General features: G+C 38.7%; 1 protein-coding gene across 5 annotated transcripts in view; it reads right to left on the reverse strand.

The window, feature by feature from the left end:
• The window catches only part of CRIM1 (cysteine rich transmembrane BMP regulator 1), a 121,383-nt gene that overhangs the window by 32,185 nt on the left and 74,972 nt on the right, over nt 1-14,226 (reverse strand). For all 5 annotated transcript variants that reach the window (XM_028724208.2, XM_028724206.2, XM_077925699.1 and 2 more), the window contains 4 exons: nt 13,750-13,870; nt 11,598-11,719; nt 5,432-5,614; nt 3,930-4,127 (listed from right to left, as the gene is read on the reverse strand). In XM_028724208.2, coding sequence (XP_028580041.2) covers nt 3,930-4,127; nt 5,432-5,614; nt 11,598-11,719; nt 13,750-13,870 — 624 coding nt within the window. The remainder of the gene's footprint in view (nt 1-3,929; nt 4,128-5,431; nt 5,615-11,597; nt 11,720-13,749; nt 13,871-14,226) is intronic.

Consider the following 14,226-nt stretch of genomic DNA (forward strand, 5'->3'; position numbering starts at 1 on the left):
GCTGCATATATGTCTGTAACCACTGGGTAATTTTTATTTTTTAGTTCATGAAGAATTAAAAGAATGCTCAATATAAAGTTTCAGCTCTATTTTCAGTGTTTCCCTGGTATAACTGTCTACTGTAAACAGTTTGTCTACAGAACACCAAATTCATGATGTCATTATAGCTGAAATTGTGCAAGGTCTCCAAACAGTTACAAAATATTTGGTAACGACAATACGACATGCTACATTATTATTGCCTGTGAAGTCTAGGTTTCACATTACTGTATTGCAATCTCTTGGTCAGAAGATGTGGAACCCTGCCCTTAAAAACCAACTCAATCCTCTTACTTTGTGATCACAAAATCGCAGAGAACACAGGAGGCTTTTCTCCGCTGGTCCTACAAGAACTACACTAGTGACCTGGCAACTTTATTTGTAGGTCCCTGTGTGTACTAAGTACTTACAGAAAAAATGAAGGCAGCAGTAGAAAGAGCCTTATTGAAGGATAAGTTAGTTACCGAGGTGTCATGAGTGGGAGAAGAGTTGGGACAGCTAAGTACCAGAAAATACTCAACTTCTCTTTAAATGCCTTCTGTATTCAGATTCTTTAGATCATGAAACACAATGCAAATACATGTTTTCATTTTCTTTATGAACATGAGCTGTATTACCTACAACTACTAAATAATTTCTCTGCTGAGTACTTTCCATTTATGAGTCATCTCCTTTCAAGTTTAGAAGAAAGTGTTTAAAAGTTTCAAAATGCAAGGTGCATATTAGAATTACCTCAAATAATTTGTCCACATCATCTAGATTATGTTGTGTCACAGTGAGAGAGACGGCATTAAGAAGGTGGCACCTCTAATTAGTGGCTTTTCAAAAACTTCTACTCTCCTTACCATAGACTTTAGTTAAAACAATCTAATAATTCAATATACTCTGTCTTCTATAATAAGGACTGCTTGGTTAATTAATTTTTACCTGCCTACATTGCCCATTGATTGCCTATTAAGGCACTGAGGATCAATAAAGTTTTGGTAGGCTATAAAAATTTTGAAATTGCTAAATGATCGGCGTATATGCTTTGCATTATAAAACATTCATGAACATCCGAAAGAATTCAGATTTGGGAATGAATTGTAAAAAAAAACCATGCAGGAAAAGATTTAGCAGACAATACAGTGGTACCTCTAGTTACGAACTTAATTTGTTCTGGAGGTCTGTTCTTAACCTGAACCTGTTCTTAACTAGAGGCGTGCTTTCGCTAATGGGGCCTCTTGCTGCCACCGGCACACAATTTCCATTCTCATCCTGGAGCAAAGTTCTCAACTCAAGGTAACTCTTCCTGGTTAGCGGAGTTTGTAACCTGAAGCGTTTGTAACCTGAGCCGTTTGTAACTTGAGGTACCACTGTATTTAGGTGAACAATTTCTAAGATCTACTCATGCTGTCTGCCAAAAGATAGGAAGGGTAGAACGGCCACCCCATTCCAGAACATGGTAGTCCATCAACATAAACCAAAAATCTTTAAGTGTTATGGTCCTCAAAGGAGCTGGACATATTGTGGACCCCTTGTGTTAAATTCATATGACAGAGCAGGCAATAGAAAGTTAGTTAAGTTTCTTGGATCTTAACTCCCACACACAGTATTCTGCTCATAGAATGGAGCTTCCTTACATCTTCCTTCCTAGCTCAATTCCTTTCCCCCACTGCCCCTGAACAACCCCTGGAAGCTTGGGGAGCCTTCAGAACAACAAGGGTGTGATTCAGGGAGGAGATAGGAAATAAGCAAAAGTTTGGAGCCTTCCTTATATGCATGTGGAAGTTTCTCTCCTCTTATGCCAGGGATCTTTCTATCTAAGCCACAGAGACAAATGATTCATTAAAATGCCTATATTATAGTTTATTAAAATGTTATAAAGATATGCTCAAGTGCACAAAAGTGTGCAGCTGCAAGGTTAACTGATTAATCAAACATAACAGTCTGTTTTGCCCCTGACAAACCTGTTCCTTAATTAACTTTTAAAACTTCCATGTTCTTTGTGGAACATTGTCTGTCTTCCAAAAAAAGTTAAATGCTGCCTCCTGAGCTGCATAATATGCGTTTACTTAAGCTTCCTGGAAAAACATTCATATCATTCCAAGGGTGACTAAATGTTTTCCATCCTCATAGCTAGCATTCCAGACAGCTTTTCTTTTCCCCGAGTTCATTACATGAAAAATACCAGTTCCAAGTTCAGTGCTAGAGAATTTCCTTCCTGGTGCCCAAATTCCTAATGCAGAAACAACAAAGTGGTTTTAAGGCTGCATTGCTTGGTTTGGTCCTTTAATTAAAACTTTACAGAAGAAATAAAAGCAAAGAATTCACAAAGGAGGTGATATTCTACAGCAACAATAGAGGCAAAGGAAGAAACATGAAAACTCTCCCAACAGAGCAGACATGAGTATGGACAAGCCTGGAACCCAGTTGCATTCGTTTCTCTTTTTTCAACATACCTCCACCTTCTCAGCTTTTTATATGAAGGGCAACACAGATTCACCAACTTCACAAGATGCATATCAGTTCAGGAATATTTTCCCAAAACAATGTCTAAACCACTGGACTCCCATAGCTATGTATGGTTCAAGCACTGTGTGTCCTTTTTCAGAAAAGGTTCCAAGACTGATCATTTGAAAGATCATGGCAAACTGCCACAAGTGAGAGTGCTCTTCACCATGGAATTCAGGTTCCAAAATAAATATATAAATAATTTTCACCTGAAGTATCTAGCCAAAAGCCTGGCTCTCTGTGAAATCAATGTCACCGTGGGCATCAAAAAAGGAAAGTCAATCAGGAGTGTGGCTTGTTGCTAACCTATCATAAATTTGGCCTCTTAGAATTTTGAACAGCTGCAGAGCTAGTGCTCTGAAAGTATCTAAAACCACAAAAAACCTAAAAATTCAGGGGGGGGGGGGAAAGCATATTTTTGGTTCTCATGTTCTTATTTTCAGAAGCCTAAATTTTTAAAATGTATTTTATAGTGGGGAGCCTGAAATAAAATTCATTTCTTTCAGAAACAATGTTGTTTTGAAGCCAATTCAGTCTTGTTGCAAATCCCTTAGATCTATGATCCAAAGCTAATAATATTAGTGATGATAGTACTGAACAGGAAACAGGACTTGTTTTTTGAGAGAAATACTTTCCAATGTTTCAGAAAACGGAACATCTTCAAATACTTGGCACCTTCTCATTTTTTCACTCCTAATCAACAGTACTCAAACAACTACTAAGTTGCAATGGGAAGTACATTCATGAAAATGTTCACCGTCCCCCACTATGAAATACAGCCCCTTTTCATGGCATTTGTATTCCTGCAAGAAAGTGTGCAAAGCTGCCAGGAAAGCTTGGGAAGAATTACAGAAAGAATCACCCAGTTACCTGGGCAACAGAAATGTATCCTCTCTCTCCAATTCAGAGTGAGGGCAATGGGAGGGCTTTGTTTGCTTTCACTACTATTATCACATAGTCAAACCTGATCTGATGGTATTCAGAAGGGGGCAAGGGAGGCAATGTACCCTCATCGGAAACTAGCTGAATTTCAATGGCTGATTGCAAAGCAGTAGGGATGGGGACCTGAATCTGCATCTAGAACAGAGCACAAAACATTGATGGGCAACGAAGCTACCAGCAAATATGATGAAACAGTGAAAATTTCTGACCAATAAAGATGTGATCCTTCTTCCTCCTATGCAGAGTGTGGGAAATGGGAAGGCTTCATGTGCCCTCAGGAAAGTTGGCACCTAGTTGCTCTGATGTTCACTATATAATCTGTGCCTGGCTGAGGTCACATACTAGAGAAGCTCCTCTGAATGTTAACAGTAACTCTAGCACCACATCGAAAATTAACACTAGAAAAGTTTTTATGCCAATTCTTAAAATGGTATTTTCCATTCTCCATGCCTTACCTTCACACATTGGACAGCATTCCCCAGGCACTTTTACAGGGTTCAAGCAGCTCTGTCCACAGGCTGTGGCAACACAGTGAGATTCTCCATTGATACATTGGCAGAAAGTGCAGTCATCTTCCCTCCAGCGGTCACCGTGTGCTTGAATCTGGCCATTAGCGTAACACCCAGCAGGGTTACTAACGGGAGATATGGAATCTAAAAACAACAACCCCAAACCACATCAAAATGGTTCAATTTATTTGTAGTGTTTAATACATATGTTTTATTGATAATATAGCATTTTGAACATTCTGAGAGAATGTCAACACAGGATTAAAAATAATTTATTACAAGACCACATTGATATTCATTACAACAGCAAGGGTGCACAGCTTTAAAAGTGTCAAAAATGTAAATTATCTTTCCCAAATGTTATCAACAGTGAATTATATTTTTACAGAACTTTATGAATTGGACTCTCTTTTAATAAGGAAAACTGACAGAAATACTACATTTGCAGAAGATATATAAGCACTAGAGATAATTCAGATTATTTATAAAACTCTTGGGGTATCAAGGAAGTGAATAGCATCCTGAGCAGCCGTCCCAATTTCAAGGTTCTTTTTCCAGGAATTATGAGCTATCGCTTCAACACAGTAAATAATACTAAAATCTATGACGACTTACAACTGGTGCAGGGGTTAGCTTCCAGGGACTACATGTAAAGCTGAAATCATGTACAGTAGTATCTTGGGTTACAGACGCTTCAGGTTACATGCGCTTCAAGTTACAGACTCCGCTAACCCAGAAATAGTGCTTCAGGTTAAGAACCTTGCTTCAGGATGAGAACAGAAATCGTGCTCTGGCAGCGCAGCAGCAGGAGGCCCCATTAGCTAAAGTGGTGCTTCAGGTTAAGAACAGTTTCAGGTTAAGAACGGACCTCTGGAATGAATTAAGTACTTAACCCGAAGTACCACTGTATAGCTAAAATAAGCCCAGAACCACACCCGTGTGACCATCCCAACCTTCCTGAAGCCAGTGGCCTTGCCCCTGGGTGAAAAGTGGAGCCTTGCTTACTGGACTCTGGGACACTTCAGTGAGATCCCAGGACCCATTTGAGACTTTCCCAGAGCCCAGTAAGCAAGGCAGAGAGCTTAAAAGTGCTTTCTGTGACAGGGAAAACAAGCCTGGATAGCCGTTTTAAACTCTCTGGTTTGCTTACTGGGCTCTAGAGGTTTCACAAGATCTCAGATGGTCCTGTGAGATCTCATGAGACATTCCCAGCGTTCAGTAAGCAAGCCTGGGAGCTTTCAAGCTCTTCACCTTGCATGCATTTAATTTGTGCAATCGCAGCTGGCTGGCCACCAAACATGTAAAGCTGTCATTGCTGAAGTTAAATGCATCCAAGTTGTGAGTCGACTGTACTTTTAAATCAAATTCAAAGAGCACCAGAGCTATAATAATAATAATAATAATAATAATAATAATAATAATAATACAGTAATAATAATAATAATTACCTTCACATACTGGACAGCATTCTCCTTCTGGTACATAGTATCTGTCACAATGTAGCTCACCACACTGTGCCGAGAAACAAATAGACACACCACCTTGGCATCGACAAAACCGGCAGGCATCCATTCGAAACATATCTCCATCATAATATTCCACACTATTAAATATACAAGCTGGCTTCACTTCTGAAAATAGCAACAACAACAACAAAATAACTTTTCATGAAGGTGCTTGGCTATAAAAAGCACAGTGACTTAACTCATGAAATTCTCAGGTATATGATTATCTACTCCTTGGTAAAAAAAATAAATCTGGATTTTTGTTTCTGAAATGTTTCATGGTTTACTTAATATATACCAGGCTGAAAGTGCCTCAGCTGAAATTGCTCCTACTTGTGAAAGCTGGGGAACATGATTTTTGCTAATCCTACCTTCACCTACTGTAGTCCTCCATGATACATCCTATTTTGTTCTGGAGGGTCCCCTAACATTCAGGAACGCTTTTCAGGAGGGACTTAAGCTTGGAGGGTATTTTTTTTCTGGATGGCAGCTGCATATTCTATGGCATGTTCTACATCTACAGTTATAAAAAAGAATGATAGTGACAGAAGAACTACTGGTGTACTCCAGCTACTCCATCCATCTATCAAGGAAAGAGCCACTTATTTTGAACTTAGCCTCAGCTTCATCACACCTGAGCTAGGCCTTTTCAAAAAGTCGGAAGAATTCAGGGTGCAGAAACAAAAAGTTCTATACACAGCCTCTTTACTGTGAGGCCGTAGGGTGATATTTAACTCTCTTGTTTTAGTTCTGCTACCAGAGTTTGCTGGTGAACATCCAGCCCATGTTTTGTTTTGTTCAATGAAATATGACTGTTGCTGTTCATTTTACATTTTATTTCAATAAAGATGTATTTTTTGAAAAATGGTCATGACTATGCTTGTTTCACAGATGTAAATTTGGGATAAATTTCCTTCATTGGATCAAATGTCCTGGCAAGCCCCCACATTGCACAGAATCATTTGGCAGCACTCCTGCCCTTTTATCTGAGCCCAATTTATATGCCAAACCCCATTCTAACTTTATGTACTACAAATACTTATGCAAGGAAAAAGGCTCTGTTGAAACATATTGCTAATTATTGGTTGATAATTAACTACCCTAATTTTTATTTTATTTTTTATCAATTATCCTGGAAACATTAATATTCAAGAGTGGCACATGAAAATGAATTATTTTACCGATTCATCTCATGGATAAGAATTTTTAAATATTGTCTATTCTTAATGGAAGCTAACATACCACAGCGGCTTCAGGCCAAATTAGATGCAACATTAAACACCTGCTTTAATGTTGCATGTATACCTTTACAATTGCAAATAGCAGCACCAGCGCCCCCAATCAGTGTATCTGAAGAAGTGTGCATGCACACGAAAGCTCATACCAAGAACTAACTTAGTTGGTCTTTAAGGTGCTACTGGAAGGAATTTTTTTTGTTTTGCCCAATCAGGAAGTGAGGGAGGAGCCTTTTCCTGTGCCTGCACTGTAGCCCTGACCAAAAAAATGCCCTTTTGAATGTATTTACATTGGGAAGGCAGCTCCCACTTAGCCCAACAGGAAATTCCCTCTTAATGAAAATTTGTTGTGACTCTGACCCAAGGGAAGCATTAAGCTCTCCCTCCCTGTTGTGGTCCAATCCTAATTGGGGGATTCAATTACTGCTATTTACGGTTTAAAAAGGGCACATGGACATTAAACAACATTAAACCACAGAATGTGCAGTGACACAGACGTCTCCAATTCAAGGTGGCTTTGGACTAGCAACACACTCTTTCAGCCTTAGCTTCTTTACTGGCAATAAAGGGAAAAATAATATGGATCGATCTCACAGAGTTGTTGCAAGTACTACTGTGATAATGTATACCTAGCACTTTGAAGACACTAAGGTGGAATCTACTCACATATTTAAAACATTCTGAAAATGCTTTTTTTAAAAGCATTTTTAAAAATACACTGAATTTTCCATTAGGCTCACCATCACCATCTATTGTCACATTGTATATTTCACTTAAAACGTTTTATTTGCAGCTGTATAGCTGAGTCCTAAGATTCTGTAGGGGGAAATGATGCTTTCTCATTATGGAGCCAGACCATTGGTCTAACTTGGCACTTACACCGACTGGCAATGGCTCTCTAGATTTCAGACTAGTATTGAACATAGCATTTTCTGCATGCAAATCATGCAGTCTATCACTCTGATTACATTACAAACAAACCACAACCCCTATTCACTCGGTTAACAGAAAGGTAGCTGATATATAGCTAAATGTTATGGGTATTGGGGTGTGACAAATAGTCCTTTGTCTCACAGCCTATCAATTTAGAATGCCTCATAATGCATAATGATTTCAGAAGAGTCCATGTTTGCAGTGAAACATCAGTGCACCTTCTTACAACTTCTACACTACACTGCTGCCTGTGCCTCTTTCTGCTCAAGCAAATCCCAGATGTACCTGGAGCTTAGGAACTGTAGGTGGATCAAAGCAGTCCAAGCATCTCTGGGTCAGGAGTTACATACCTATGTTGTCTGGCAATTCTGTCTGTCCACTGGACTATCCTGGCTTTCATATATGCCTGGGGTTTCTTAGGGTTTAGCTATCTGTACTGACACTGAAGGGAGTTATTTCAGTGCAATGAACAGAAACAGAAAATATTTGATGGTACACTATTGGATTAATTAACAGAAACTGCACTACATCTGGAAAGTTACTGGAACTCAGAGAATGTTTTTAAAAGGCGATTAAGGTCTGTTAAGAGCAAGATCATCTTACTCCAACCATTTTAGAAGTCAGAACACATTAGGAAAACAAAACAATTGCAGACATTTCTTTGCAGACAATTTCTAAAGGTGACTGCAGCGTCTTTTGATTGCTGTGAACCCTGGATGACACTTTTGTATTTAATTCCGAAGATTATCAGCAGGAAGTTCTTTTTCCTTCACTAAGCCATGTAGCACACTCGTGGGATATCTGTTGCCTAAATGTCCTACCTAACCTATCTTAAATCTGCTTTTGCGGCTATGATAATTAGTAGCGGCTAAATTCCACATAAATAATGTGTTTTATTCTGTAACACTATAGGAAATTACCTCATACCAAGTCAGACCACTGGTCCATCTAGCTCATTACGGTCTACACTGACTGGCAGTGACTCGCCAAAGTTTCAGGCAGGAGTCCCTACCTGCGGATTGAAGGAGGGACCTTTTGTATGCAAAACAGATGCTCTACCACTTAGCTACAGTCCTTCCAATTATGAATTTTATTTCACCTGATGCTACACTGCCAGCTCAAATAGTCATCATAATACTGTAATCACCGTCAGACAACTTCTTTTGTCTTTTCAAAACAGGTACCACCACCACTGGGTGAAAGCCCACATTCCCTCTTGGGTAATTTGTTCAGAGCTGCATGCTAGTGCTGGAGAGGGCCAGAACCAAAAGTGCGTGAGCTAGAACCTCCCACACAATTTCTTTCAAAATCATCACCATCCCTCATTCTTTTTCTCAAAATCACCACCATCACTCCTTCTCCTAAGATCATATCCACCCTTCCCACAAGGATTGGATCACACTGCCATCTCCTGCTCCAGCCTGGCTGCATTGATACCATCACTGAACAGCAGCAGCCAGTCCACACAAACTTGGGAGACTTTCAAGATTGCTTTCTAGATCAGAAAACATGATTACAGGTAAACTTGAGACCAGAAATCAAGCCCTACTTTGCCCTCATCTACTCTTCCCCTCACAGTGTTTCCTTCTCTGCTAGAAAACACTAGGAGAAAAATCTAAAATTGCAAAGCACCTAGGTCTCCTACAGAGTATGCTCACTTCATTCTTTTTATCATTATTTGCAGCATGGATTTCCCTCTGACCCAGGTGTGTGTGTGTGTGTGTGTGTGTGTGTATGTGTGAAGTTTCAGGAACCACCACTATGAGGTACTCAGCTTGCTTCCCCATCTCTGGCTCTTCTATATGAAAAGATTGTTGAGGATGCTTCAGGAGCCGTTACTTCAAGGCTGCCGGTGAAGCACACTTTTTCCACTGGTAACCAGTGGGTGGGGGGCAATGAGTAGGCATAGGATGGAAGGGAATGTGAGTGGGCTGTATTTGGCCAGAAGCCAGTAGATCTAAATTTAAATAAAGAACCTCTGTTATATTTATAACTTTATGACTTTGGATATAGAACCCCTAAAGGATACTGATTTTTAAACACATATTTGCACAGTAACATTCATTAAAGAGCGGTACATAGCATGAACAGAAATTTCAGGAAAAGAGAGAAAGAAAGAATAAAATATTAATCCTTATTTGAGTTTGCCTTTTAAAGGCATAACTTCCCTGTTGTTAGATCTATAGCCCAGTAGCACTTATTAGTTTGAGTTGTTATTTGTATAGTAAACATTATTTCAGCAGTGGTGCTTTTTGTAACATAATTCTCACAATGAGAGTTATTATTCTATCATATCATTTTGTTTGTGATCTTTGATGTGTTTTTTATATCAAGCAAACAAAAGATGCTTCACTAGAATACCTGCATCTTGCCTGGTACTTAGGAAAAGTATATTAATGTTTACTTGGTTTACATGTTATAATTACACAGCATCTCAAAGAGTAATTAAAACAGCATGTGTCCCTTTGATTTTTTTCATTCAAAATGAACTCAAAGATATGAAATGTAACAATATAAAGAGAGGTGGCAGAAAACCTCAAAAATTCTACAGATTATAGGCCTGTTCACCCTTAACGCTAAGTCAAATCCTGGCTAAGCATGAAAGAGCAAGCATGTGGGCTCTCACAGCAAAAATTGTGGCGGCTTTACTTTCCCTTGATCCTGCTGCTACTGCCCTAAGCCATGGTTTAGCTAAGCATTACGTACATCTAAATCTGGGTTTGTATCAATATCTATTGCCCAATGTATTAGTGAAGATTTTACTTGCTCATCCTTTGTCTCCTAATCCAATAATATCTTATACATTTTAGACAGCACTTTAACATTACATTCCAACAGATCTCTCTCCAATTGTGATATTTGTTTCCCAAACCCTCGTTTCATATCTTTCTTAAATACTTCATTCAAATGGTTTTAGTTTGTTTTAAACTGATTTGTTTTTGTTCTTGCCATCTGTCCCAGATTTAATTAAGTTTAAACTACTATTTAATTAATCTAATACTGAGATGCACAGACTCTGAACATTTATAGTAGTTTTGTTGATACTTATTTTTTATTATTGATATTTTGGGAACTAATGGGTCAATAATCTATTTACACAGAGGTGTAAAGAGGGCTGGGTTCACCCCTTGAAACATGCCTCCCCTCCATCTACTGAGTTGCTTGTGATGGCACCTGCAGCAGACTTTAAAAAACAACAACATGAACTGCAAATAACAGCAGGAGCAAAGGATTGCCAGGAAGATGGCTGCAAAGTGCTCAGGCACCAAGAAGGGGTGCTCTTTCCTGAGTGGTTTGCAATCATCACCAGGACTCGGAAAACATTGTAGCAGATCTGAGTGCTCCTTTCCATTTTCTAAACGCAGTAAGCACATCATCTTATTTAAGACAGCCTTCTGTTAGCACGATAAATAGGAACATGGTATACCTTTACCAAGAGATAAAACTCTGTAATGATTTTGATCAAAAATAGGAACAAAATCTTGGAGGCAGCAGTTCAAAATCTTGGAGGCAGCAGTTCCTGACCTCTTTTGGGATGAAGGGTAGGCATAAATCCAATGAAATAAATATTTGCACGACTTCTGGCACATGGCTAAAACCTGTCTTTCAAGGTCATCGTCAAAGGTTCTGGTAGTGTGTTCAAGAGGTTTTAAATTAATCTATGGCTGTGGACTATTTAAAATGGCTTTTGTATTGTTGTATTATATGCTTCTTTTTTCTGAAAAATAATTAATTCATAGAAGTACCCTATCATACCCAATATGCACAGACCCCTACTAAATAAGGTTAAGTTTTAATACCCTACAAGTTTTTAGTAGGAATATTGTCCTATGTAAACTTATAGTTTCTACTTGTGCCCCATATTGGACAACATATTTAAATTAGCCATAAACCAAACTCCTCAAAATGTTCAGTCCAAATACACTGAGAACGTAACATACCATTGACACATTCAAAGACATCACAGCACTTGCCAGGTGTTCCGTCTCCACGTGACACTATTTGGGGGATGTAGCCTGCCTCGCATTTTGGAACACCACATAAACCAGAGAGACATTCGCACCTGAAACCGAAGCATTGAAAGCTCCATAAATAAGTGAGGCAACATATGAGGGAGGGAAAGCACAAACATGGGGGGAAACAGCTGGTGATAGCAAGTTGGTTTTCTGCTGTTACATAATAAAAGACAACATGACTATTTAAAACACAACACAGTAAACAAGATTTAACACTTGTTCCAATGGACAATGCTTGGCTTTGATCAGAAGACTGGTGTTCCAAATCTTACATACATCCCAAGCAGAGGTAGGTCTGTTGAAAAGCCACTAATTCCTTAGTTCTTAATCATAAAAACCATATATCTCACAGGGTTTTTGGGAGAATCATCAAAATAATAACGAAGGAGCATTCTATGCTACGAAACTGCTTAAATATTGCTGCTGTACTATACAGTACTAACACTATCTCTTAACTCTGTGATGTGATATTTAATTTGAAATGGCATGGAAATGTAACATAAGGTGACATGAGTAATTAGGATCTGTATAAATATTTCAGAAGCCCAAGGACAGTGTCGCAAACTCAACCATCAACATTTAAAGTTTACTTACACAAGTCATTTCAGCCTCATTCATGGAAAGTGAACAACATCCCACCCCAGACATTTTCTGGTCATTAGCTTTTCAAACACATATGGTTAATAAACCTTAAACTGTCCAAACAATCCAAACAATCCAAAACTCTAATCTACCTACAATGAGTACTTAGGAGGTTTCTGAGATACACAAAAGATACTCCTCTTTAAAGAGGAGATGGCACTGAAGACATTTGCATGAATGAATCATGAATGCTAATCCCTGAAATATCCATCCAGAGAAGAGTTGAAGTGAGAAAAGAAGAATATGGAATCATCCTTTAAGAATAAAACATCATATACTTATATATTAGATGGGGTAACCAATGTGGGACCCTCCCCCCATCCCTGATCACTATCTTTGCTGGTTGGGGCTGATGGGAGCTGAAGCCTAACAACATCTAAAGGGTACCATATTAAGTACGCACATACTGAAAATTACTGAAAATATATGTGGGGTAGAGGGGGACTGTTTGAAAAATGTCAGCACAGGGGAAGAGAATTTAACTATGGCAGCAGATTCCCCCCTCCCCCATTTAGTAGTAAAACACTAAATCACCTAAATTATCTACAGTGGGATTAGATTCCAGATCTTCAGCACATGATGGTTCTTTGTTGCTGAACACATGACAGGAATGGTAGTATTTGGATAGGATATGTGGAACCTTTGGGGAGCAGTTGTTGGGACACTCTCAGGATCTGCTTCATCTTACAATATCAAGTTAGAGAATCCAGAAATGCCCTATAGTTCATATATACCACGTTACAGTAGTCAAGACTTGAGGTTAGGTCATAAATTATTGTTGCAAGATTGAATCTGAAAAAATGTACAGCTTCTTACCAGGAGGCGTTTATTGGTACCATCATATCCCAAGATTCAGGGTCATCCTCTATGCACCCAAGTTTAATCTTATATTTCTATATAACCAAATACATTAAGAAAAAGCTACATGACATTAAGTTCTCTCCTTGTGTTTTGAAATAAAACTGTAGGACATCTAGTTCTCTCCTTGTGTTGTTCCCATCTATAAAATACGCTATTTCTGTACAGCCTTTCTAAATAAGTTACTAAGTTAAGGCTAATAAAAACATGAGAACTGCAAGCTAAAATTACTCCCATTTTATTTTTACATGAATGAGAAACACGTCAATTCCCCCCTAAGGATTTTAGTTAAAGAAAAGATTTAGTCACTAATTCTTCTCATATATCTTATTTCAGAAGTCAAAGCAGTTACTAATTCCATTTTAGTCATGAACACTTTCACACAGCAATTGCTCAACATACACCTACCAAATCTTCAATAGGAATTCAACTGAGAAAAAGCTGTTATGCAAAATCATCTAGAGCAACAGTGATGCTCAGAACTCCTTTGCTACTTGTATCACAACTGCTTTGAGTTCTTAAGTAGAAACCTTAAACGCAGTGACTGTTAAAGTCTTGTATCAAATGTATAACAAACCTGGTAGGGAGAGTACAACATCCATCGGCTGTCAGCCTGACTTGAGTTTCATAGCTATCCAAGGGGCAAGCAACTTGCTGGACAGGAGGACATTCTACTGTGCTACAGTCTATGCTGAACACTGTTGGAAGAAAAATATATTTAAAAATTGATTAGAACTCGTATTGCTTTAGAAAAAATGACAATAAAGAGTCCAATTATTTCACAGGGTACCTGAACGCCCAGAATAAATAAAGCAATCCTCTGAGACCCTCTTCCAGGTGCCCTTGCCAAATGAGGTGAGGCAGACAGCTACTAAACAGAGGGCCTATTCAAAGATGGCATCTTAAGTTACAGAACGCCCTCCGCAAAGATGCTCACCTGGCACCTACACTTAAGACCTTTTGTCACCAGGTGAATACATTATCATTTTCTCAGGCTTTTTAGAAGTGTTTTAGTATTTCTTAGATATTTTACACTACTGCTATTCTATGCTTG

Source organism: Podarcis muralis, chromosome 3 (assembly GCF_964188315.1).
Source record: "Podarcis muralis chromosome 3, rPodMur119.hap1.1, whole genome shotgun sequence".
NCBI lineage: Eukaryota > Metazoa > Chordata > Lepidosauria > Squamata > Lacertidae > Podarcis > Podarcis muralis.